The sequence below is a fragment of the Micropterus dolomieu genome, linkage group LG20 (genome assembly GCF_021292245.1).
Source record: "Micropterus dolomieu isolate WLL.071019.BEF.003 ecotype Adirondacks linkage group LG20, ASM2129224v1, whole genome shotgun sequence".
In the NCBI taxonomy this organism is placed as follows: Eukaryota; Metazoa; Chordata; class Actinopteri; order Centrarchiformes; family Centrarchidae; genus Micropterus; species Micropterus dolomieu.
In genome coordinates, this window is record NC_060169.1 from 5,230,188 (window position 1) to 5,257,801 (window position 27,614).

Genomic DNA, 27,614 nt, shown 5'->3' on the forward strand with positions numbered 1-27,614 from the left:
CTGGACGAAGAGTTCATGAGCTTCAAAGGACTGAGGTTCACAGTTAGGAACTTTCCAAAAACTGTTAAGATTTTGCACTAAAACCCTCCACATCCAACCAAACCTCACTAATGAGGAGCATAAAGGATGCAACTACAAAAACACAGCATTGAACGGCTTTTTCAGATAAAGATAAAGAAACCAATTAAAGCACATTTCATCTTATCAGCAGAGTTTGTGACTGATGTCACAGCTGAAACTATGCTGCTGATCTGCACCCTCTGTTGGGAGTACAAAAACTAGTTTTACCAACTGTCAAATGTATGTAAAGCAGTGGGTGGAAGCTAACACTGAGTCATGGGACAACAGGACCTGTGAGGCTGAGTAAATAGGCAGAGACAACAGAGACTAGAAACTCTGTGTGTATGTGAGTGCGTTAGCATGCTTATCCCTGTAATTTATCTTGGCAGTAGGAGAAAGAGGAAGCAATCTATAACAGTCTGCCTTCTGATTTGAATTCTCTTTGTTAAAGCAGACAAAGGAGAGGTCTCTGTGGTGTGAAACCACTGTAGCAGTGAGTGCTAGAGGGGAATCCCCCCCCCCCTTGCTGTGGCGTTGAAGATATAATTTCTCTTTTCCAAATGAGAATGTGACACAGAGAGGAGAACATCACATAAACCACTCAGTTGAAGGCTGATGACATATGGTTTCAAATGACAAATTATATAAATCTGAATAATGAGGTTGCACGACGATAAAAGATCTTGGTAATGTTTTTCACATATGTGCAAATGGTCTTTTTTCCCTTTCTCTACATTCTTCTTGCTGCTGTTTGTACATATTTAGTCCTGGTAGGCTCAAGGTTCATTCTCCTCTTTGAGAAACTGCTAATGGCTGCTTTTCATTTATTTCTTCATTTGGTTTTGTCAACATTTGGGACTGAAAAACTTATCTTTTGTGAACACAGCAACTCAAGGTGATGGAACAAACCCTGTGAATGCCTCACAAGAACTAGTTATACAAGTACAGTCACTGTTACAACAATGGTTCTTGTCAGGTAGAGGCAAATTTGCCACATTATTAAGAGGTTTGACAATAAACACCTTGACATGAGTAGTTTTAAAGAAACTATGAGACACCCAAGGTGTATGTACACAAATTAAAGGAGAAATAAGTGTATGCCCAAGACAGACACACAGCCAAAGAGGAACAGTGGACAAACGCTGAAATAACCACCAGAGATAAGGGAATGTGTTTTTTGTTAACCCTTGCAGCTGCTATTCTACTGGCATCATGTGATGCTTCTTACAATATAAACAGCATGACACTCTTGTTCCACTGACGGATACACTTTCCATCATCTGATGCCTGCTAAAACACTTAAACATCTGTCACTCATTCTAATGTCTTTCATTGTCCTTCTGATTGTCTTTTTATTGTAGATTCAATACCTTTTGTAAAGTACTTTGGATTACTTTGGTGTTTCAAAGGTACTGTACAAATAAACCTGAATAAACATGCCATGCCTTGCATTTGTGGTTCAAAGCATTTAAAAACTAGTCACACTGCATATATAAACCCAACCTCCTAATTTATTTCAATAATACTTTGGCAAAAAAGCCCTTATTCCTGATAATTACTTTGTACTGTGAATTGAGTAATTCTACTGTGATTGTTGTAAAATCCCTTCTCTTATTATAAACCATTGTGCAGTCTTTTGTCATCTGATAAACTGAAACTCATGGATCTATTACTCAAACTGGACTTCCTGCATTGTATTTTATCTTCTTACCTGTATCTGAAACAAAACGCATCTTCTAGCAATTTATGATGTAGTGCTGTTTTCTGTCTGTACAATTGGCAACAGAGCAGCACAGCCGGTCACAAACTTAGTTTTTTAGACAGTGTCATGGTTGGCATGTTTTGTTTTTTTTTTGTTGTTGTTATTTTTGCTCTTGTCTATTGTATATTAGTCTCATGATAAAGCAAAGCTTCAATGCAGATAATTTGAATGAATTATGTTTACTCTCGCGGGGGGGCCTTGGGCGAAAGGTGGGGTACACCCTGGACAAGTCGCCAGTCCGTCACAGACTGTAAAATACCAAAAGTAATTATTTCAGCAATAGTTATTAACACATGTAACTGGTGTGTAGGCTAACTATAGATGACCCACTACTTCAAAGTGAAGTGTTTTACACTATTATGATTTGTGTTCAAATTATTTTGTCTGCCCCCATTACGTGGACTAACTACATGACGTTATGATGTTGATAATACTTCAAATGATCTGATGATGGCTAATTGTCTGTACATGATACCTGTAGGTGTGTGTATTTGTTAGAAGCATCCTTGTTGTGTTTCAGTTTCTCCCAAGAGGGGTTTTAATCCCACCTGTAACAGAACTTCAAGTTGTTTAGAGCATGTGATACACACACACATTACAGGAACACGCACATGCCCCAAGCCCCAGTATGTTATCTCTCCTGTCTGAACTTGATCAGGTTCCCTGTAGGCCTCAGGTAGAGGAAGAGAGAGGTTCCCCCTCTTTTATCAACCCTTTTCCTCAGCTACCAACAACACCTGGCACTCCACCTGTTTCACCCTCTACCTGTCTGTCTGTCTCTCTGTCTGTCCCCTGTAACCCCACCTACACCTGCTCCCCTGGTTCAGCAGAGTGAATGTTGTGTTTAGCCTCCAGGCTCTCACTGTAATAATAATCACTTGATCAGTCTTCTCCCCTCCCTCTGTTCCAGTCGTTTCATGAGCCTGCGAGCTTGTTCCCCATAGAACCAGGAGTCTATTTGTATGATAATCACAGACAAAGCTTCATTTGCGTTGTTACCCCCCAAACCTTCTTGTACTTGTTGGTCCTGCTTGCAGACAACATCAATCTATCACTGCTGATCACAGCTGCTGTTTACGGACTTCCCTCCAATATTAACCCTGTAGTGGCACCAGAGTAAATGATGAACACATATAAACCATCGGTGGTTGTCAGTGGAGTTTGCATGAATATTTCTCCCTATAATTTTCCGTTATGAAACATTAAAACTACAATAAGGTTGGCGAAACTATGTATTTTGTGAAGACAGGTTACTTTGCTTCTTACAGCAGAATACACAAAGTTTTTAGGTTTTTAAACCTTTATAAGCAAGTTCACCCATTCTTGGGCTGTGTTTTTATCACAAACATACACACACAGGTTCTACTGTTTTTCTGGGTTGAAAGGCCAGTAGATGTATATTGTTTTATTTCTTTGCATGCTGGCCATGTTGAACTTGTCTTACAGCCCAAAACGTGGTCACCATGTTGATAACAGAACATGATAACCCAACACCATTAAACTGAGAGCTTCCAACATGGCGGCCAACGCGATCAGTCCCATTCCTTTTGTATCAGATGAGCATCAGAAAATCATGGGCATTCACAGGTGAAAGAGGATAGTAAGAAACTTCTCAGGCTTCTCAAACTTAAAATAAACTCCATTCTTAACTGGAGTTAAAAATGTGCTGTCTGTGGTTTAAATAATTGTAGTGACGTCTTTCAGACATACCAAACTGACGCAATATTCCTTGAGATTTGGTCCTTTCAAGAACAGTTTAAAAGGCAAAATTGATCAACCTCACATTCACTTAGTGGAGAACGTGTTAAGCATTTGGTCTGAGATATGTAACAGCCACACCTTTCCTTTGTCTGCTCTCCCCTTATCTTCTGCACTTACACACTCACTTCTACTAACAATACACTTTATGCAACCAAACCCTATTCCACAGATATCTAGACTCTCACTCATTCTTTGACTCTCCTAGAATACTAAATACCATAAATGCCTCCCAGCCATGCTCATACTGAAAGCGGCGTTCTGCTGCGTCCCAGTGGTACGCGTGTGTGTGTGTGTGTGTGTGTGTGTGTGTGTAATGAAGCCAGTCCAGCGAGGCGTTCTGGGGCACGCTGAGCAGTCTGAGTCTGACCCACAATCTGTTGCTGTTTGAATACAAGATGTAAGGGCAGATAATTTTACCAAGTTAATGATGCTACCACACACCCACATACCCCAGCTGCTGCAGAAGAACGCTCTTCCACCTACATTGCAAAAACATCCAGTCGTTCTGGTCTTATTTACTTTTTTTCGAAAGCGAAGGAAATATTACCTTTGCTGTGGGATTATTTCAACCTGTTTTAAAGACAAAACAACTTTCAGTTTTCTCTAAGCAAGCAGTATCATTTTTCTATTTTAACATTTTTTTACTGGGCATTCGGCCTAAAGGGGCAGCTCTCACAAATGTGCACTATTGACAATTTTTTGTTTGGTAAAGTTCAAAATGGATTAAGCAATTGTATCTTGCATCATCAATTTTCCCAGCCCTCCTCTGTCAGAGTGTCTGTCAGTTCCACATAAGAGGAATAGTTTGCAAATAGTTATGAGACCTGAGTCGATGGTAAAAATATGCCTTTTAAATAAACTGTTTCATATTATTGGTCCATTAGCGACTGAGCGACCAAGCTAGTTTGCTTGCTTGGAAACAGTTTGCAAAATAATCACAGCTAAAACATTTCTGACAGTTGTAAATTTACTTGGTAAGCTTGTTTTTTTTGTCAGTGCATCTACATATAGAAGACATTTTCTTTCCACATGCATGTGGGAGGAGGTGGCATTAATTAGGGTAGAGCATCTTGAGATGGATAATGGAGAGGAAATAATCGATGCGGAAAAATAAAGACTGGTTATGAGAAGAGAGAAACAGAGATAATCCTAAGAGAAATGATGGTTCAGTTGCCATGGATACTGTATTGGCAGACCATTTTCTGTTCCTGTGGGCTTTTAACAGCACACCTGCCTCGCCCTGGGAAACACACACTCACACCACACACTGAAGAGGGTGGGGTTCAAACTCAGGTAACTAAGGGGTTTCTCCCACACATTCTCTTTGTTACGTCAAACATTGCAGCTCTAACATCCACAGCACTTCTTTATTTAACAGTTTATCTGTTTTTGTCTAGTTTATTTGCTTTGTTGTCCAGCTGAAAGCATTGAGATGTAGTAATGATCACACACAGAGAGAAACAAGCTTGATATTCAACAAGCGGGCCATATTCAAAACCAGGACATCTTGATTGCAAAGTATATGAGCCTCAGTCAACCGAACTAGCCACTGAGCCAGCTGTTAAGGGAAATACAGAGGTCAGAGGCTCGGTCTCATGTCTTTGGTCCAGTCTGGAATCTGAACCAGGCCACCAGGAGGAAACAGAACAGAAACAGAACATGTTGGATTTTAATTAATCTACAGTGAGTGGTTTGTGGAGCATTCGGCACAGGGTAAGTGTTAATCCTCCATACCGCCCCTGATGTTTTCCATGAGGTTGGGTGCGGGTGGGAAGTCGGGGAGTCAGCAGGTTCGTGCAGGTTGCAGCTTTAAAGTAACTGGATAAAGTTGATTATCCGTGTTTCACCGTGTAAGCTGTAGGAAAGGCTTGGGGACAAAAGTCTGCGTGCAAGAGGTTTCATGTCATGGACTCTTGAAATGTAACATATTGTTAAGATTTTGACCAGGAAGCCCCAAATGGTATCATTCACATGGCAACATTTCATTTTAATTTCAGATTTAACTCTTTAACTCAATATTTTACCATTTTATTTCACCTTAAGTAGCTTTATGGTTGGAAACATTGACATTACCACATCTATTTTCTGTATCTGTATTGTTGAAGTTTTTTGATGTTTATGCTGAATGGCATATTTATAACTAAGACATTTAAACACATTTCATAAACGTATTTGGTATCTTTTTTTATATTAAAGGTTTGTGGGTTTGCACTATGTTTTTGGTCCGCACTTTTAGTAACCAATCCAAAGTTTCTGTTTCTGGAAATCAGTGTATGTTTTTGTTTCTGTACTTCTATACCATATAAATAAACATGCAGTCATGACATTCATGATATTGACAAGTTGTCTACATTTTGAAATACTGCTTTTCTGCACAAACAATAATTTTTCTTTGATGCACATTTTTGCTCTGTGTGACTAAAAATTAAGTTCATATGGAGAAGCAACTGATGGCATCTGTGGAAAAACAGAACAGAGAGCAGAGTGGTAAAAAAACAAAAACTAGATGATCAATGTTAAGAGAGGAAACTCCTGAAAATGTTTTATTTCCTTAAAGTGGGTCTCATTTGGAGACACTTATAATGAAGTTTCAAACCAGATGAGCATAAAAAAGGACAGATTCTGGGCAAAGTTTGCATTTATGTTGCAGCTGCACCCCTAATAAGATGAGGGTCATATTTTATTATTTGGCCTCCAGGGATCCCATGAACCTTTTCTAGACCACAGGTGTAGAGGCAGGAGTTATAGCCTTGTGTTTCATTCTAGCATTGAGGCGACAATATTGTTGTTTTTAATGCCGTGTGTTTAAGTAGTGTGTTTGCACGTGAGAAATTTCACGGTTGTCCCAGTAGTCTTTTAAATTTTGCTTTTTGTTGCATGACTGAATGCAGCATGGTGGAGTCGTGTGCCTGTGTTCAGTGATGCATGTCACATGTGTGAAGAGTTTTGGTGTTTTTTTTTTTTTACTGTGGATCCGGGTCAGTCTGTCGAATCTATGTGAGTATATGTTTACACATCAAACAGAGAACGAACAGAACGGAACGGAAATTTGTGTGAAAGCGAGGCAGCCAGAGGGACCTAAATGCTTTGATAAATTCTCTGAGTGTAGATAGCAAATGTTTTCCCAAGGAGACAATGGGACCAGACACGAGAGGGAGAGACACATTCCTGAGTGCGCTGTCCGGTCCAGTCCTGTCATTTCTTGTCAGTGCAGGGGACAGCTGTGTCATTTTCGTACCACATGGCTCCTGGACTCCGGGCTGGAATGTGCAAGGTCCCGTCCCATCGGCCCCCTCACTGCCTCCTTTACTCTCACACTATGCCCATGTAGTTAAGACTATTGTTACTTTTCCACAAAATCATACAGCTGCAGTCTTTTGATTAAAAATAACCTTTAAATATTAATATTTTGGCTACATATAATATTACACTTAATCAATCCAGTACAGGCAATTATCTCATACCTCAGATCTAGAACTTGCCTCTACTCATATACCTTCATAAACATATATTTTTCTGAACACTAACGCAAAGAGCAGCTGCAAGTTACAGATACTGATCTGAGCCATCTTAACATTTCTGTGAAATCTTAACTGGTAAATCAACTTTCCGGTACCTAGGAAAACATCTGCTGTTTTATTTTTCTGTTTCGTCATGTAATTGCTATATATATCAAAGGTTGCGTGCCTCTGGAGCAACTAGGGATTAAGTGTTTTGCTCAGGGACACTTTGTTGCATGTGTCGCAGTGGGAACTGAACTCGGGTCTCTCACATCTAAGGTATGTGGCTTATCCACTGCGCCTACACCATTGCGACCCCCTAAATTACACAATTTGCTTACAATCATTAATTCTGACAACACAATTCTATGAAATAATAACACAATATGATGACAATGGACTGGATATTTAACCTCGATGCTTTGTTGGTTCTGACTGAGATGTGTCCCCCACCACTGAGTATCAAAAATTGTCTAATAACCAAAACTGTCAATACAGGTTTGGTCAGATTCCCAGTGTTGTTTACACATTGTTTAATCATAAAGTTCCTGATTTATTTCAAACTTCAGTAATTTTAGACTTTCCATTTAGGAACATTTCTTGTGCAGCTGTTTATGTTAAGACAATATTTGAATTTTAGTTTCCTTTTGTCAGTAGGGTTTTGCATAGGAACAAATTTGGATTCCTCTAAGTAAGGCATCAAAAAGGCTTTATTTGATATTGGGACCGAAAATCAGGTTTTGTATTGGCACTTGTATCAAAACATGTTATGTTATGGCTCATGAGGAAAAACCTGTTTTCCTAGGTGTGCCTGATGCAAATCATATTTCCTGATAGAAATAAAGTATTTTGCATGTCTCTGAAGGTGCTGATATGTTGGGGATAAAGTCACGACACCAACTCCTTTGTCCTAATGCTGTCCCCAACCTTAAGGACGGTAAGTCAGACAGACAGTCTGTCAAAGTCCTCCCCTCTTACTCCTCCTGTCTGTCTGTCTGTCTGTCTGTGTGGACAGAGACAGAGATTTGGGGTTAAATGCTCCAGCTGCAGCGTGAGGACCAGTAGTCGCCCCTCAAACACAGGAAATCCCCTTACTTCTGCTTCACAGCTCTGTTGTGGCCGCATGTCTGTGTGTATATTTCTGCGGCACAGATCCTGTGTTCATGTGCCAGAGTCGGATGGGGTTTGTCAGGAGGGGGGTTACAGTATTGCAGGGCCAACCAACTCACTGACTGACCACGGTCCCAAGGGACGCACACAAGAAAAGTTAAACAAACACAACCACAGCCTTTTTCTCAGGACACTTCCAGACACTCCTATTGGCTGACCCATAAGGCAGCCTTTTTTATTTCATTGGTACCCTTGCCTCCCCCACACTGCTCTTCTCTTTAAGGAAGCTTTGGAGGTTTGGCCTCTGAACTCTGACCCCTTTGGGAGAGCAGAAAGCTTTCTAAAGAGACCTGGCGAGAGGCGAGGTTCCTTTCTGGAATGTCATGATTTGGGTCACTTTTCCTTCTCCACTACTGTCCTCTCTGACTGGTTTACAGACCTTTAGCCTGTTTAGCAAGTGAGAGAATGAAGTCTTATGTCATCCTGGTGAATGAGAAGCTTGCTCACAAAGCTTTAGCTGCACACTCCAGCTGATTTAAAGGGTCAGTTCACAGTTCAGTAAAATCAATTAATTTTTCATTGCTGTGAGCACTAGAAACAAGATCCCATTACAATCTATTTGGCTAAATACTGCAAGAGATTAGTAAGAAAATATGTTTTTTGTGATTTAGGTAAACTGACCCTTTAAGCTGAAGGGTAAGATGCTTCGCCTCAGCGTGACGACCTATTAGTTGTAGGCCTTGTCTGCCTTTGGCACCACTTCCTCCCGGGGGCAGCCCGCAGTTAAGCTCTACGTCTCCTGTGATTGGCCGAGAAGGGCTCAGTGGTTGTTAACTGGTGGGTTGCTTTGCCAGCTGGAGGCTGTGGGCTGGGCCATGCCGCTTGGCCTGATCTCTAATTAGCACTGGCTTGTCAGCTAGTGAGGGTGGATCTGTCTGGGAAATTGCAGTCTTATACACACAGACACACATACATATAAACCATAGCTGGGAAACCCACAGGAAAGCAACAGTGGGATGAGGATTGTCCTTCAGTTACAGAGAGTCTGTCTGTGATCATGTGGCTTTGACTTGTGTTGCCGTTTGATTCTTGTTGGGCTGAAGTGGCTTATTTAGGGCTCGGGGTGTGTTTGTGTGTGTCTTACTGTGCTCTATTAGTGGTGAGGCTGCAGCAGTGAAGTGGTTAACAGTCCCGGGGGGGAGGCTCATGTTACCAGCAGCAGGGCAGGTCCTTCCTTCTTCTCCCCACCAGTTTCTCTCTCAGTTACTCCAGAGAGAGACAAACAGTGCCTGAGGGATGAAGCATCAGTGCAGCAAGCGACAAAGGAGCTCGATCTAGGAACACTGCCAGGGTGAGAGAGAGGGCGAGAGACATTGAGAAAGCTTAGAGAGAGAGGCAGACGGAGAGGGAGTGGGAGAGCTAGTTGGCTGTGTGAACTCTCTCAGCGGCATGAAGTCATGAGGCTCTCTGTCCAGCTTGGCATTTTCCCTCAGCACTCTGGTTCCCACGGCAACCCAGGCACCCTGACCAGGTAGATGCATGCGTGCGTGTGTGTGTATATATATGTAGATATATAAGTGTGCACACAAATGTGTCAAGGAAGCTTTGTCTGTCTAGTAGCCTAATGATGACTTCGGTATAGCCCGTGTTCAGGAGACATTGAGATCTTTGTGGGTTTGTTTCTTCATGCCGGTCACATATCTTTATTTTTGTTCTGTTCCGTTGTGTGTGTGTGTGTGTGTGTGTGTGTGTGTGTGTGTGTGTGGGACTTTCCCCTGTGGCTATATGGACGAGTTGAAACGGTTGTGGTCACTCTAAATCTCTCAGCACCTCTAAGCTCGTCTTCTCCATGGACGCTTTCAACTCTGAAACTGTGTCTCCGCTCTGCTGCGGTTTGATTTATTCTGCTTGTAAATCCAGAGAGAAGTTGTGCTGTCCCCCCTGTCTCTGTTTCTCAGGTTTTTAGCAAGGTTGCTCAAAAAGCAGCTGATGTATTTGGCTTGAAATCTGCCAAGGACCTTGGCTGTTTTTGTTTAGTTTTTTAAGCCATAATTATGATGTTGTGTTCATGTGCTGGTGGGAAACATTCAGGACCTCTGAAAGTCCGACTTGACAGATGACTGATGAATGGGAGCTCATATGTAGCAATGTGTATCGAATTTCAGCACTATTTTTTTTATTACAGAGTGAAATGTGAAATGCAAATGATCAACAACTGTCAAGTAGCTTGGACTCTTATCTTTCTTGTCTCTTATCTCTTAGACATTTATTTTATTTAGGCAAAGTCCTTTTTTGGCTGTGTGTGTTACCACATAATTTAACAATGATCTTTCTTGAGTTTGGTTAATCGTGTTCAGTTAAAATACAGGTCAGAATCAAGTAAAACGGGTATCATATTGGTACTAGTTGTGATTTCTCCTAACCCACCATCAATTACTTGTTTGTCATTTATCAAGCAAAAATCAAATGTGAGGATTTGTTGCTTTCTTCTGTTTTTTTATCATTTTATCACTAAATATCGTTTTTTGGTTTGGACTGCTGTTACATTTGCACAATTGCATTTAAGACTTCATCTTGGGCTCTGAGAAATTATGATGGGCATTTTATAAACTAAGGTGTGAGACTGTGTAACTCCTTTTAATCCCTGTGTGTTGACACAGTGTTTGTGTGTGTGTGTGTCATTAGCGATAATTGTATGTGGGTGTTGTCATACAAGACTTTCTAGACATGTTTTTATGTATCATTAGTCTTAACTGAACAGACTCCTGATGACTGTTAAAAAAAAATTAGTGTGTCAACCCCAGCTCTGTTGTTTGTGTGTGTGTGTGTGTCTGGTGCAGCCAACCCTGCACTGGCCATCACCATCAGCCTCCCACTGGTCCTTTCAGAGTGATGTTTGCCAACTGGCCAGGCTTCCTGCCCCCCACAGACTTTCAACACACACACACACACACACACACACACACACACACACATATTTACAAATATCCTGCATTAACTCCTGCCGTGTTTGCTCTGTTCAGATGGGTCTGTTTGAACAACTCGCAGACACACACACACACCATGATGTCACTTCTCCGACAAGCCTTTGTTCATATGATAGACAACCCCATTCAGCCTGTTTGTGTGCATGTGTGTGCGTACCCAAGCTGAAGCCAGTTTAAATGGAGAATAAAGGAAGGGAATCACCAGGCAGTCAGAGATGCCGGATCCATCATTTGTTTAAACTTTTATTTCCGTTTAACACTGCAGCTAATAGATGACTTTTTTTTTCTTTTCATACGAAGTCATACATTTATCAGAAATACAAGTATACAGAGAACTTCATACTTCCTGTCCTTGTATAGTGCACATAATTCTTTTACATATTGACACATAAGGTCTGTTTACATAACCACAAGCACTCTTAAACAACCGCACTTGCACACAGTACGTATATTGTGTACATGTGTACATATCTATACTTAACAGCAAATATGAAACAAGAAAAAAGGACCAACTTTTAAATATTACACTTAATTAGCAAAAACGAAAATCTCACTGCAGCTCCAGAAAACATATTTGTCTCTAAAGAGTTGTGTTCATGGTATAAAAAGCATCACACCTCACTGCTGTGTCTTCAGTCTGTCTGCTGAGTAAATCTAGTGTCTGTCTCTTGAAAGAGGAATAAAAATTGTTCCAAAGGGGCCACCGTCTAACTAGGGCTGGGCGATATGGCCAAAAATGTTATCACGATAAAAACATTTAATATCATTCGATATCAGTAATTATCACGATAAATGTCAAGTCGTTATTTCTTTCAAGTTTAAAGGCTGATTTTTGCTCCTGAGTGAAAATTGAAGAAACCAGATGGTTATTTATGTGGTTAAACTTTTCTTTATGGTCAGAATGTGACAAACACTTGATGCCAAACAGGGGATCACTTTACAAATCTGAGGCAGAACATTCAAAGCTATTATGATAAAAAATAAATTTAATAAATATGATAAGTAAATCTTTTTTCAGTCCCTTTTCCGCAATAAAATAAATATTTTAACAGAAAAAGTAAGTGCTAATTTGTTCATTATTCATATGAATTAAACCAAATATTTATTGACGATGTATTGAACATTAATTATATTGATATTGAGGAAAATTATATTGCGATAATTATCATTATTGTTTTATTGCCCAGCCCTACGTCTAACAAGAACCAAGTGGGCTCCCCCATCCTCTCCAGTCTGGCAGATTTGTTGTTTAAACAGTTCTCAAGTGAGCCTCTCTCTGTCTCTGTGCGTTTCCAGCTGGGATGACAGCAGCTCTGTGAGCAGTGGCATCAGCGACAACATCGACACAGATGACATCAACACCAGCTCCTCCATCTCCTCCTACGCCAACACACCTGCTGCACAGCGCAAGGGTGTCAACGCACAGGTAAAACTACACACTCTCACACACACACATCCATATGTAAGAATAATAACAAAAATTGTTTCGGGTTGGGATAGCCAGTTCAATTCTGGATCTGATTCCAAGTTGGTAAAGTATGCATCTCCTCTCCCCTTTATATTAGAAAAGCATGATATACAAAACATTCAGGTAGTCATTTATGTAGACAGTTGAGTTCAGAGTGAGTACAGTTTTACTTCCTTTGATATCTGAACTCCATCAAACTCTTCTCTGTCTGCAAATAGCCGTGACAGATGGAGTTTTCAGGAGTCATTTACCTAAACATGACGATGGCGTTTGTCTTATTGTTATTATAACTTTATTTATTGTGCCAAGTGGAATAACGCTGCACTACCTCACAATCAGCTGTCAGTTTCTCATCGCCCACATAATCACTCGCAGGCATATTTTGGTGACTTCGAGAGGAGCCCTGAGAAGAGATACAGTGTTTCTGAGAAGAGATATAGTGTTTCTGAGAAGAGATATTATGTGATATCAGCAGATTTTTAGATGTCTTCTGGTTGAGAGTTCCAGAGTCAAAAAACGCTATAGCCCATGAATTCATAAATATCACACTGAAGCGCAAAAATAAAGAAATAGAAATAAAACTAGACAATGCAACAGCCTAGCAACAGTGTTGTCACAATGCACGATTGTATACTCACCTTCCCGCATCATAAATATGACACATGAGTTCCACCTGAAGGCCAGCTGTTTATTTTATATTGGGTCTGTGAATTAATTTAAGTGACAAATCTACAAATGATAATGAAATGTAGATGTAAAAAGTGTTAAATGGATGCATTATTCCACATGGCCTCATATCCCTAGACCCAGTTTGTGCCAGCGTTCCTCTGCATTCAGAGAAGAATGTGAGTCTGCGTTTGAGTTGTACAGCTGTGAACTCACAAAGCTAAAGCTCATGTTGACACTGGCCTCAAACCATTAAATACTGAATAAGAGCCAATACGGTTAGGAAAGTGATCGGTGAGACGATAATATTGTCAGCTGACTCACATGTACATCACACACACAGTGTTTACTATGTGACGTGTGTCCCTTATTGCCGCAGAGGTTCAGTCACGGAAGAAAAAACAAAGTAGGGCACAAAGGAGCCTTTTAGTCAGTACAGCAGCCTGACAGAGTGCAGGTTAATTAAGTCTGCCTTATCTGTCCTCTGGCAATGACACACATTGGCTTCACTGTGTTTTTTTTTAGTTCTGTGAGCAGAGCAGCTTGCTGCATGTTTGTAGTGTTGCAGAATCAACTTAAGAGCATCCATAACCCTTAAACAGCTGTAATTTACTGTTAGTAAATTCAGTGAACTAGTCAGTGAACTAGCAAAGTCATACTTTTTAATATTATTTAAAACAATTAAAACTCAAAAAGTGGAGAATGAAACTGAGGAAAAAGTGCACCACTAACTTGCCTACAGTATGTTTTAGGTTTTGATGAAAGAAGAATGATGTTGTAAAGCTCAGGGGCAACAGCAACTATTTCCGTGTTTTATTGTAATCAAGAGTCCTCACAGGAGACTTAGATTTGAGACATGGACTTCTCTGCTGTGAGGCCGGACTTTCATGAGATTTTATGGTTTTATATCTCTTGAGTTGAGACTTTAAAGTAAAAATATTCAAGTTTCAGATTTGAAACTGGTCCCAGATTAAGTGAAAAATAAATATGACTGCAGGCACGCAGCTTTGCTTAACTTGCAATTTGTTAATGAAAAATTGTGATGTGAATGAAACTGACTTGATCTGACAGACTTGACTTTAACCAAGTCTCTTTCTCAAAAACATTAGCTGCCCAGCAAAGCAAAAGCAGCAAAAATGCTTCTCTTACATTTTAATTCAGGAGAACGCTTTCTGCCTAGGTCCTGATGTGGTCAAACTGACAAACTGCTCAGGTGATGGTCTGTTGGATGCTGGCAGGATTGCACAGCATGATGGTTGTGGTCATAAAACGGAGTGCTTTTTAGAGGCACTTGGCACCGTCTCATAAAAGACACTTTCTTCAGCAGTAATAAATCTGACATGCTGTGTGTGTGTGTGTTTTCCCAGCCTGTGACGGATGCAGAGAAACACTCGGCCTCCACAGCGGTGCACCAAGCCTGGTCAGGTGAAGAGGTGAAAAGGCCAGACGGCGGGTCAGACAGTGGGGTCAGGATGGAGCCAGGCTCCAAGTGGAGCCGCCGGAATCCCTCCGACATGTCTGATGAGTCCGACAAGGGCAGCTCAGGAAGGAAGGCCCCCTCTGTGTCACACACAGGCTCTTGGAGGAGAGGCATGAGCACTCAGGTTGGGGTGACATCCCCCCGGACTAAAAGCACCAGTAGCACAGGCTCTGCAGGTTCCACTGGCCTCAAGACCCACAGTTCAGGTAACTTAGACATCGATCACCACTAATAGGACCAAAAAATCCAACAAATACATAAATGAGGAATTCAATTTGAAAATTTAACGTGTCGAATCTTACAACTTTAATCAAGTGTCATTTATATCTTATACAGTTATATTCTGCTCATCGTTTTCATTCTTCATCTTAAATGAAATTCCTGAAATGTATTAAACTGGCAGAAATTACTAATTCTGGCAAAACGTATTTCATGAAAAATAAAATTTGAAGTGTAAATGCTGAATGAAATGTCTGTCAGGTATTTTTCCTGCGTATTGCATTGCACAAATGCTGGGATATTTATGTAAATGTAAAGTTTTGTGAGTAAAATTAAAAATTTGTTAACACTTTGTAACATCACTTGAACAAGTCCAAGAGGTGACCTACGTTTGGATGGATGGCGTTTAGTATTTTATGGGTTGAGACGCTGCCATATTTTGCTTATGAATGGCAATGGGTAGTGAAAAATGAATGAAAAGTAAGGCTCCTTCCTCTAGCTCAGATAAAACTGACCGTGTGGAGATGCAACTTCTTCACCTCAAGTCCAGCTGTCAGTGCTCTGTTTATGAAATCATCAGCAGTATCACCCACTTACCCATTCTCTGTGTCCTGCAGGTAAAACAGATGATGTCAAGGTCTCAGAAAAGGGTCGCCTCTCTCCTCGTCCTAACGGCCTTCACCGCTCACCCTCAGACACAGGACGCAGCAGCGGCGACGAGGCAAAGAAACAATCAATTCCCACCAGCCGCACATCGACGACAAACACCGTTTCAGACCCTCACTCCCAGACACATACACTCACCTCACGCACCCCTACCAGCACCTTCGGCTTCAAGAAGCAGGGCTCTGGGATGGTAACCATGGTTACTGCCAGTGGTGCCACCATCACAAGTGGCTCAGCCACCCTGGGGAAGATGCCTAAATCTGGGGCACGCTCACTGGCAGGAGGGATGAAGGCCGGTGGGCATGAATCCGGATCGGTGCTAGGTCACCACGATGATGGCTTCCTTCCAATGAGCGCCCGCTCCACACTGCAGTACCGCAGCCTGCCGAGACCCAGTCGCTCGGGAGCAGCCTCCCGCAACGGAAACCGCTCCTCCACCAGCAGCATCGAGGCCGCTGTGCTCTCTGTCACATCTCACGGGAAGAGCATCACCAAGGCCAATGGTTCAGGAGGTCTACTAGCCAATCAGACGGATCGGGAGAAGGGCGTCTCTGAGATTGACAACCTCAGGAGTGGAGTTGTGATGCAGAGCGGAGGAGCAGCGACTGTTCCTTTGACGGGAAGACAGCAGGTTTCTTCACCTACACTACGCAGGTGAGCGCACACACAAACATAATTGGTATTGTCAGTAGTCCTGCAGACATAGTGACTACTAACTGATGACCCATACTGAGTGGGGCCCTCTTGTATGGGCTTGAATTCACACATAAACACACACACAGAGAACACCATTTTAAAATACAGTCATCATGTAGTCACAGTAAATGATAAACTGTGGTGAGTAAAGATCACACGTGTGGGCTTGTTTCTCACAGACACAAGATCATGGAGGTTAAATCAGGCCATTGTGAAAGGCAGGCCTTGAGCTGGGCTGATCAGGTGCCAAGCCTCAGCCTTGGCAGTCTAGGGGGGAGGGCGGAGGGGGAGGGTGTGGTGCAGGGTAATGGGAGCTGAGTCTTACCTCAGGGCTCTACCCTCATTAATGTGAGGGAGTGATAACTCTTCAAAGAGGCTGTGTGCTGCCATTATCGCCCACCGCGGCTCCAGTCATCACAGCCTACCATTTAACTCTAACCCAGCAGAGAAGCAGGAGAGAGTTCTGTCTGTGTGAGTCTGTGTTTGGCCTTGACTTAGATCTGAGCACTCACTTTACCTATCCTGTGTACAGGGCTTTGATCCATAACATCCATGAATATTTACATGAAATGTGTTGTAATTTATTGTTGATATTCACGGTCCCTGGAGGAGGATGGATCCTAATGGTTTTGCTAACCCCTTGACATTAAATGTAAGTGTATGCACAAGAGCGTCAAAGCTTCAAGAGTTGCTTGAGGTTTTAAGACCTGCAAAGATTAGTGAAGTTAATAAAAGTAATGTTAAGTGTTATGATGTAATTATGTTCAATATGCCTTACCAAAATTAAGGCAATCATATTCTAATTTAAGGTTGCATTAGATTGACAGAATGTCTATCTTTCTCTCTACAGAAATTCAAATATTGTTCATCTTTACATACTGCCTCTTCCTCTGGCATAGTGCTGCCTTCAAAAAGTGATTATGTGATTTATTAAAATGCCAGAAAGTTGTGACTCACAATTCCTTTTCATAGGAAGTTAGAAAATGACATCCTTCCTCCTGTCCCTGATTTTCCACAGGTTGTTTGGTGGGAAGCCCAGTAAACAGGCTCCGGTCACCACGGCTGAAAACATGAAGAACTCCACTGTTATCTCCAACCCCCACGCAACCATGAACCATGTAGGCACGGTGCTGGAGTCCCCTGACGGAGGGCTGGGAGGCGGGGACAGCGAGACCAACAGCCCCCTGTTTGGAGGCAGAATGCACGGATCAGGGATGGGGACGCTGGGCAGCGAGCAGGTGAGCAAGAACATATGAAAATAATGGAGACAATTAAGGACTGTCAGTCAACTTGCTCTATAAATGAAGAGATATCAAAATCATCCATGAGCTCCTGGGGAATTATTGGCTGCGATTCCCCACACTGTGACAGCAATTGTAGGATAAAGCTTTAGCATACACAGCGGAAAAGATAAATATGTGTCTTTGTTTATTCTTGGGCTTTTAGATTAAAAAGTCTTTAAAATGTAATTAGCCTGGTTTATTTTTATGGGCAGTGTCACGAGAGCAGCCACTTAGTCATTAGGAATGCTGCTATTTTTATTCGTACACATTCTCTAACTACCCATTACTTACCATGAAAACAGGGAAAGCCTTTTCCCTTTTTTGTTGTAATTTTTGAGTTGCATTTGAGTTATTTTTAGCCATGCTAGTGGTGGCAATGCTGGCCTGTTGGTTGGTCCACTAATTTGGTCCAGACTGCAATATCTCAACAACTATTGCAGTGATTACTATGAATGTTTGTACAGACATTTGTGTCCTCATCCAGAAGAATTGTAATAACTTTAATTATTCCTTAAAGCAGCTAATATCAATGTTTTTCTAATAAAAAATTTGGTCCATTACCAATATCTTTAAAACTAATTCCCATCAGCTTCTGCTGTTCTTTGGCTATGGTGATAACCACATTCGAAGCACCACTGTGCCTAAGTACAGCCTTACAGAGCTGCTAGCATGGCTGTAGACTATTGTTACATGTCACACTATGTATATTTTACTGTTTCTTATTATTAACTTTAAAGCTGCTGTCATTTTCACAATTGAGTTTTAACTTTTGTGGTCAGCTGTCCAAGTTAAGTTAAGTTTGGTTTTAAGATTAGAAATGATTATGTAGTTTAGAGTTGATTAAGTGAGTATGTGTTGAAGATGTGGGAAAGTGTTTGTGAGCTAATGACAAGGCTTTAACAGGGACTCAAGGATGATTTTGGTCTCACCTGATTAATGCCACAAACAAAAATGAGTGTTTTGAGTGGAACTGCAGATGCGTAGTGTAGGTACTTGTTTGACTAACTGTAGGCTACATATTGTAGCAGCACGGAAAATGTGAGCATGCTCAGACATGAACTCTGCATCACTCTCATGTGATTCATAAAATTTTATTAGACTGGTTTTTATTAATAAAGGTGACACATAGGGCATGTCTTTACAAACAGTAAGCTTAGGTTCCGAAGTTTAAATAGTCAGATATGTAGACCATCAAATAAAAGTGAAAAACACATCAGGACTGCAACTAATTCTTATTTTCATTGTTCATTAATCTATTAATGTTTTCCATTAATCATATCATATTCTGGAGGCACAAAATAGTGATGAATGTAATCACAATTTCCCATAGCACAAGTTGAAGTCCAACAAACAGTTCAAAAACCAAGTATATATTAAATTTACAATCATATAAACAAAGAAAAGCAGCAAATTCTGGCCTTCAAGAGCATCTTTGGCATTTTTACAGGACTAATTGTTTCAGCACTAGAAATGACAGACAAATTTAAAGACAAATGCTCTCCGCCGCTTCACAGGCCTCCAGTCCAGGCTCAGTCTACTCCTCTACTGGCCCCTCCAACAGCCTCACATGGGGCACCACCTTCAGTAGCTCGTCCGCCCAGAGCAGGGAGGGCACACTGGGTGGGCATGGCGGGACGGGCAGCATGGGATACCCCTCTGTCAGCAGCATGCACACCAGCAGCGAGTCCATCGACATGAGCCTGGGCAGCGCCGGAGGAGGCGGCGTCCATGGGACCCACAGGGAGGACACCCTGTCCGCTCTGGGCCGCACTGGCAGCGTCAAGACCGGCATGTCTGAGAGGTGAGCACACAAAAGAGTGGGGAAAAAACGCACACACACAAAAACATGTTTCCTTTTCAAAAAAGACAAACATCAAATTAAATTCTGTTATCTGTTCTCCAGTGCAGCATCTGGCTCTCATCAGTGTGGTTGTATATGAGGTTGTTTCCAGGTTCTTTACAGTCTGTTCATTAGTGTAACTAATAAATTAATGTGATTTTACAGAAGTTGCATGAACTAATCAAGAGATTTGTACAATTTTGTAGCTCACTGTGGGAATATTTTCAATCAAGTACTGCACATGTGTAACTGGTTTATTACAACCTTGGTTTGATTTTTGTAGTTTGGGCCATAATTCCTATCTGTATTAATAACTTTGTACTCACCAAGTAAAAAGAAAAGAAGACTCTTATCCTTAAAGTAAATATTTGGCATAGTCCTACTTTACTTGAGTATTTCATTGCATACTACTTAAAGCAATCCTATGTAACTTTTACTGAATCTTGACTGAACGGCCAATGTGGCCACATGTTGTCACACATAGGGTAATAGTACAAGTAAAGAAGAGTCATGAAGTCAGCAATTTTGAATTGAGCAGGGTTACAATTTAACATGTTCCTAACTTTTCATATATAAAATCTATTGATTTTGACTTTCCGAAGTTGCATGGTGTTAACGCTCATTAATATTTAATTGCTTTTCAGAGGAAAATATGGTCTAGTAAAGTAACATTTTGACTTGGAGTTTGGATCTAAGTGCTTCTTCCATCTCTGACCATGTTAAAATCCTGCCTAGTTCTGACATTAATTCCTTTTAAAGAAACCAGAACTGATATGATGCACAAAGCACCAGTCGTGATGAGTTGTCGCTTCTTGTTTGCCATTCTGTCTGCGCTCAAGCAACGAAACACAATCCCATGGAGTCTTCAGTCGATTACGCAGTAATTGTGGTCGTTGTAACGGATTCCATCTTGACAGGTTGACTGTGTAATGTGACAGGAATGTCTCAGAGGAAACGTAATAGCATCTGGAGTTGCAGCTTTGAGGCTATGACATCACCCTACTCACTGAGATTTCATATTATCTTCATTGGTGAAGAATCTCGCAGTTGAGATGACGTGTCAGACCTGTTCTGAAGGATTTCTTCATCTACTTTATTCTCTAAAACTTTCTTTCTCTGTCTGTTGTGCGTTCTCCTTCCTGTCTTCTTCCATCAGTCCCCTGTCCTCCCCCTCCGCTAGCCCTATATTCAGCCGAAACACGCTACCTCGGAAGCAGGACAGGTAAATGTACCTGTGTGCAGTGTTAGGCTTCTGGTGAAACAGCTGTGGAGGTTCCTATTAAACCACCGCCTGCTGCCACACAGAGAGCGTCACAAAGAACCACAGAGAAAAGCTCTGTGTGGTAGCATGTTGTATTTTATGTTTTTTGTGTGGAAGTGTGTCACTCTGTGTGGTAGTTTGTGGTTATTTGTAGGACCTCTAGCTCATGTATGAATGGAAATTTGGAGTTGTGTTTATGAGTAAATGTGATGTTGTCTGTGTGGGTGTTGGCAGCTTCAACGTTTTTGTTTAGTGGTCAACTCTAGCCCTATGACTGTTCACATACTGCCACCTTGTGGTAGAGTTTATATGTGCAGACTAACCCAATAGCATGAGCACAGGATGTTTGTTATTGATTTTACACTGCAAAAATCTCAATCTTAAGGAATGCTTGACAAATTATCATTATATCATGTGGGTTTTTTTATATTTCAGTGCAGTGATATTCCATAGTCTGTTTTTTTATTTTATTTTTTTCAAGAAACCTGTTGAGACGCGGAGTATTAGGACTGAGTAAAAGTCCAAAATGACATAGCTAGAGATAGAGATTTTTTGCAGTGTGTACGTTAGAATATACTAGTTTATCAATAAGAAAAATATCTTGCATATTGAAAATAGTAATTAGTAGTCCTTGAGAGATGCATCCACATGTTTTCTTGCCTCCCTGCTTCCTTTGCTTTCCTCCTCTGAAGTGTTTCTCTCCCACAGCGGGCCTCACTGTGGTAGAAACACTCTGCCTAAGAAGGGACTCAGGTACTGATTTCACTTCCTGCTGGACATATTGCGCTTTTTTGCACACTAGTTCACCAAATTGTCTTTTGTCTTTCTTTTTTTCCGCGTCAACATTCTCTCTTTGAGGGAGGCTTGTGCTCACGCTTTTAAAAATGCTTTTGAAGTATTTGTTTGGCACATGCGTTGTTGTGTTGTGCTTCTGTCAAGAGGCATGTCACTTTTTCATCGTGCAGAGCTATCACTGTGTTATGCTGTAGCAGGCTTGCAAGGGGTCAATCTTTCTTTAGCTTCTTTTCTGCTTTTTTTCACCAGTTTCTGTTGCTCACAGCTGCGAATCAGTCTATGTTCACACTGTTGTAATTCCTTCTTTCAGTGTCTGATTCATCCGATGTTACATCCCTGATAATACATAACATATCCAAATCAACTTCTACTGTAAAAACACAGAATCCACCCTGCACCTGCTCCATTTTGTGTCCTCGCTTCCACTCTAATCTTTTCTTTGACTTTTTGTAGGTATGGGCCGTCCCCACAGCTGAGAGGTCATGAGGAGGCCCGTGATTGGCTGCGCTCCCACTCTACCAGCGGGCTGCAGGAGTCCGCCAGTAACTCCCCGTTCTCCCCTGGCTCCAGCCTAACCTCCCCGTCTGGCACTCGCTTCAACTTCGGACAGCTCGGTATGCCCCACACGGCACCAAAACCCAGTAATCCATGTGTGTTTACTTTAATCAATTAGCAATTTAAATGTTCTCTATTCACTGAGACAAAGTAAAGCCTATGAAACAATTTCAGAACCTAGTGCATACACCTAAGCTGCATTTCCATCAAACCCTAAACCCAAGATTGTTCTTTTTAGTTAAAAACAAATTAAAATATTAGGAGGTGGCAGTTTTTCAAGTGAGTGAAATTACCATTACTCTTATTCTACATTTAACTTGATTTACGCTCTGTTATATACATACGGCTCTAGTCATATCGTTATACTTTATATTATTATACAGAAAATTGAACAATTAATCATTCTGGACATTTATCAAGCAAAATGGCAAACATTATTTTTCAGCCTCTCAAATGTGAGGAGTTGTTTTTCAGTTTAATTTAATTATAAACTGAATATCTTTGACAATCTGAATCAGCAGGTGTTACCTCGGACATTTTTCACAGTTACTGACACTTTATAGGCTAAACAACAAATCCTAAAACATAACAATAATGAGAAGAAATTCCTTTCATGACATATAATTGACAGCATCCAGCCCGACCTCAGCAGCTCAGATCAACCTTGCCGGTCTGCGCAACAACAGTCTGACCAATCAGGATGTCCCCATTGACCCTTGCGGCGACAACCGACTGAGAAACTCCTGCATGTCACTTGACGAGAAGACTCGCACTATGAGCAGATCGGGCTCCTTCAGGGACGGCTTTGAGGAAGGTAAGAGGAGGCAGGAGAAGGATGGAAACAAGACAAGTGTATTGAATATTCCGTTACTGTGTACGAGTCCTGGCCATGTTTTCTTCAGAAGTTTGGAGAAATCTGTAATTACGTGTAATCTTTTTCCAAGACCTGGATGTCTACATCTCTCTATGACTCTAAAGCCTCCCCTTCCTTATTCCACATCCCCGTGCCAAAAGAATTATTATTCCATTTGTTTAGAGAACATTAGGACGGATTACAACCGCTCCTCTAAGAAAAGCCCTCTATCCCTTTAGACATCCATAATCAGCTTTGGGGCTGCTTTGTTTCTGCATAAGCTTGTTTATTGGGAAAAGTACCCCATCGTGCTTTTCCCACCAGCAGGCAGACTCCCTGCTCAGACAAGGTTTCTGTGCTGAAGCTGCTCAGTCCTCAGGGCCATAGAAACACTGCGCTTTGATCTAGAGGAAAAAACTAAGACTCAGAGTGAGGTAGGCGTAGTATTGTGTTAAAAATGGTTCTCTTAATGGGAAATTTCGGCCCTAAACAATTAAATAATGTTAAAAAGCTACAGTTGGTAGTGAACTTGCATTTCAGCAAACTGCAATATAAACAACAAACCACAATTTAAACAGCCTCGAGACATTTTTTTTGCAAGTAAAGTACACAGGGCTCGATTTTTCATGATGAGAAAAACTGTTTCTATTTCAGCTTGTGTAATCAACAAGATCCAAAACGTTTGCACTCCTGTCAAGGTTGTCAAAAGGTATTGTGGGAAATGTAATTAAAGTCACAGATGAATATCACAGACTGATATACACATGACAGAATAAAGATATCCAAGGACAGATTTGCCCTGCAGAGAGACAATGATTTTGAGAGCAAATCCAGTGACACTGAAACGGGTTTTGTAAATGTGCCTTGGGGGAATCCGCTTGTTCTTTAAGAAACCAGGTAAATCCAGACTTACTTTTCTTTACCAGATTCTGAAACTCCGTTCAGCCTGACCAGATGTGTACATGATTCTATTTCTATATATGATATATAAGTCTATACAATGCATTTTTGCGTTCCTCAGAATAAAAGCCTGATTTTATCTGAGAATATATAATGATAATTAATTTAATTTCAAAGGTCAGTCAATATAAACATCAAGTCTGTAAAGACAAAATCAAGATGTCCACAATCTGTGAACCAGCAAATATAAAATACAGTAATACAGAGAAATATTAAACAAGAAAATCAATGAAATGCTCGTCTTCAAATTAAGGAATAAGTGTTCAGATGATCACATGATACACCACGTACTTGAACTCTGGAACCACTTCAACAGCTAGCTAAGATGATGTGTGATTGATAATAATAATAATAATAATAATAATAATAATCATCTTTAATTATAGAGCAATTACAGCAAAACAAATACATGATAAAAGCAAGAAAACACAAACTAAAATACGTGTTTTAAGTAAATATAGAATAGCATAAAATCAAATAAAATCGGGAAAGGCTCTCCTATAAAAGTATGTTTTAAGAAGGGACTTAAAAGAGTTCACTGACTCAGCCGACCTGATTTCCTCGGGCAGGCTGTTCCAGAGCCTCGGGGCCCTGTCTACAAACTCTTTGTCCCCTTTAATTTTCAGTCCAAACTCTGGAACAGAACGCAGATTATGCAACTACATACATTTGGAAACTTATTTAAGTTGTGTTTTGTATATGAGGGTTAATTTTGTCGTCTAAGAGGAGACTGCTGTCAATCATCTATTGTACAGCTGTCTTTAAAAGATGTTTGTCTCAAGCAAATGCCTTGAGTTTTTCACAGTATTGTAAAGCTATTATACAAATGCATGCACAGTAACACAGACACAAACTTATCATTATTGGGCCTCCCAGTAGAAAATCACTCTCTCTTTTTCCTAGCTCCATGAGTCTGAGAGTCGGTCTTCACTTTAGAAGCGGAGATAATTACAGGGATCACAGTGAGAGGCGTGAGAGAGACACGATGACATACAAAAACATCCAACATAACTTTCTCTCTCCCTCTCTGTGTGTGTGTGTGTGTGTGTGTGTGTCAGTCTGTGAGAACATGCGGTTTGTGTGTAGATGTTGCTGAGGTGTTGAGTTACTTGACCGTGGTTAGATTGACAGGACAAAAGTCACATCATCCACCCAACACTTTGTCAGACCTGTCCTGTTAGAGAGCAACACCACAACACACTGTCACTTCATCTCTTTCACTCAAACCCTCCCACTCACCTTTTATATTTGCTCACTTTGTCCTTATGTCTGCAGAAATTGGATTTTCCAATCAAGACTTATTGACTGTACATAAACTTATTTTTTAGAGATGAACAGAGATGAATGGTGTTCACATTTGTAATTACCACCACAATTACAAACCACACAGTGAGCCTAGCTATTGTCATTGGATATATTTTCTTTTAGAAGAAGCATTGCCCTGCATTATATTCTGGAACAGTATATAAACCGACATCTGTGAATAATTAAATTATTGTAAGAGAAAGAAGCTTCTTATTTTGTTCTGAGTCTTTGTCTCTCATTTTACCAGGGTGGGAATCAAATACTCACACTGCAATAATATCATGATTATAATGGTATCTCAAAAGAAGTGACTATAAAATAATATGAGACAGTCTGTAGTAAATCATAGTATCTTTGTAACCATGGACAAAAACAAAACTTTTCTTTATTTTCCCCATTTTTTTCATCAATGTTGTAAACCCGTCATGAAGAATTTTGAAGAATCTGCGTTAAAATTGCAGTCAGTTTTGCAGAATGTTATAGACAACTGAGGTTAAAGAAAATATAAGAAAGTACATTCTCAATGCTAACACACGAACGGCAACATCTGCACATGTGCCATCAATAAAAGGTAAGAAAGGTTAGAAAGAGATAAAACGTTTGTAGTAAAAAAGAAAACAACTCTACCAGAGAGCAACTCCAGTCTTTTCATCCTGTGTAAAATGGATTTAATAAGCACATTTCCACAAAATCAACACTAACAACAAATGACTCTGTCCAAAAAGCACAACCCATATTTAATGAAAACAGTGATAGGGCAACTTGGTACCAGTTTGTTTATAATTTCTCACATGTTCACAGAACATATTGCAATAAAAAATCATAGTGATTATTGTTCACCCACACAGGAAGAAAGGAAAGGAATACCTAAAAAAACATGTCACTTTATAAGCCTTTATATCAGTTCTAGGACTGAAACTAACGATTATTTTTGTTATGGATTCATCTACAGATTGTTTTCTTGATTAGTCAATTAATTGTTTTTTCAAAAAAGTTTCAACAAATGGCCAAAATAATATTCCACAGCCCAAAGTGATGTCTTCAAATGTCTTGTTTTATTCGACCAACAATCTGAAACTAAGTTTACTGTAAGATATGATTAAAAGCAGCAATGATCACAGTGAAGAAGCTGAAACCAGGGAATGTTTGGCATTTTTACTTGAAAAAGTACTTGTGGCAGCTCTAGTCAGTTCAGGTCCAATAACAATAAGTTCACATTAAAAGATCTTATCAGATATGACCTGCACAAACTGATTAATGAGCTCCAAACCAGACAGCAGTGAATCTAAATTAATCTCCTTTTCATGTGGCTCCCAGCACGTATTTGTTGTCTAGACCAAATTTAGTTAAAAGTGAGTCTTCAGTAAATTAATGTCTGTTCCCTGTGAGGTGAGTGAATGAATCTGCTGGGATCAGCTCAACCTCTGTGTGTGGTTAATTACGTCACGCTGCTGATCCTTTCTGATCTGTTCTCAGGCAGGAAACAGTGCTGGCGTTGTGTCCCTGCCTCTGATGTGTGATTAGTGGCTGAGTCATTAGCACTGTCATTAGTTGCGCCACAGCCCAACTGTAACATGTAGGAGTTTTTATCTTTATGACCGCAGAGCTGCACTCATTATGTTCATGAGGAGGTGGGCAGTCGGGGCGGGGCCGGCTAGAGGAACAGTGTTGGGTGGGCAGGGTTAGAGCAGGGTGGGTGGTTTGTGTGGGGAGACTGTCTGTTCATAATAAAGGTCACTGTGTGTACAGATATATTTTGTAATCCCCACTTTTACTTGTTTTTTTCTCTTTAGTTCATGGATCATCCCTGTCTCTGGTCTCCAGCACGTCTTCCATTTACTCTACAGTGAGTACATAAAACGTCAAGAGTTATTATATGAATTATTTATGACTCCTGGTGCATATAGTTAAATACTGATACAAAGCTATTTTGATACATAATTTTTTTGAGGCACATTTTGTTTTGTCATTACACAGTTTCTCCATTAAAGAGCATTGACAAGTTTATTTCTCCACTGTAAAATATCCTGCTCAGGACATGTCTCGGTCAGAAACCTTTAATAACCAAATTAAAGGGATTAAAACGTTTGGTTCTCAGGATTAGGGTGCATACAATGTGACCGCAATGTCCCCCGTTCCCCTCATTCATGTTTCCTGTCTCCTTTTTCACTGTGTAAACAAAAAAGTTGTTCTCAAATATCAATAACGCTCAAAAATACAGATAAATTGAGCCATACATACATTTAAGTATGAAATTAAACACTGTACAGTTGTTTCAGTAATAGAGCCACAATAAGCATTAAATTATTGCTGAGAAAAAAAACCCTGAAGAATGTTCAAATATTTAGAGTATTTGTTAGAAATTTACCATCTAATGCATTCAAACA

General features: G+C 40.5%; 1 protein-coding gene across 1 annotated transcript in view; it reads left to right on the top strand.

Annotated features, from left to right (window-relative positions):
- nav2a (neuron navigator 2a) overlaps positions 1–27,614 on the top strand; it is a 110,105-nt gene that overhangs the window by 65,209 nt on the left and 17,282 nt on the right. The window contains exons 12-21 of the mRNA XM_046031909.1: positions 12,477–12,606; positions 14,682–15,000; positions 15,631–16,333; positions 17,394–17,613; positions 19,173–19,459; positions 20,655–20,720; positions 21,468–21,512; positions 22,008–22,168; positions 22,741–22,923; positions 27,021–27,073. Of these exons, the coding sequence (XP_045887865.1) occupies positions 12,477–12,606; positions 14,682–15,000; positions 15,631–16,333; positions 17,394–17,613; positions 19,173–19,459; positions 20,655–20,720; positions 21,468–21,512; positions 22,008–22,168; positions 22,741–22,923; positions 27,021–27,073 (2,167 nt within the window). The remainder of the gene's footprint in view (positions 1–12,476; positions 12,607–14,681; positions 15,001–15,630; positions 16,334–17,393; positions 17,614–19,172; positions 19,460–20,654; positions 20,721–21,467; positions 21,513–22,007; positions 22,169–22,740; positions 22,924–27,020; positions 27,074–27,614) is intronic.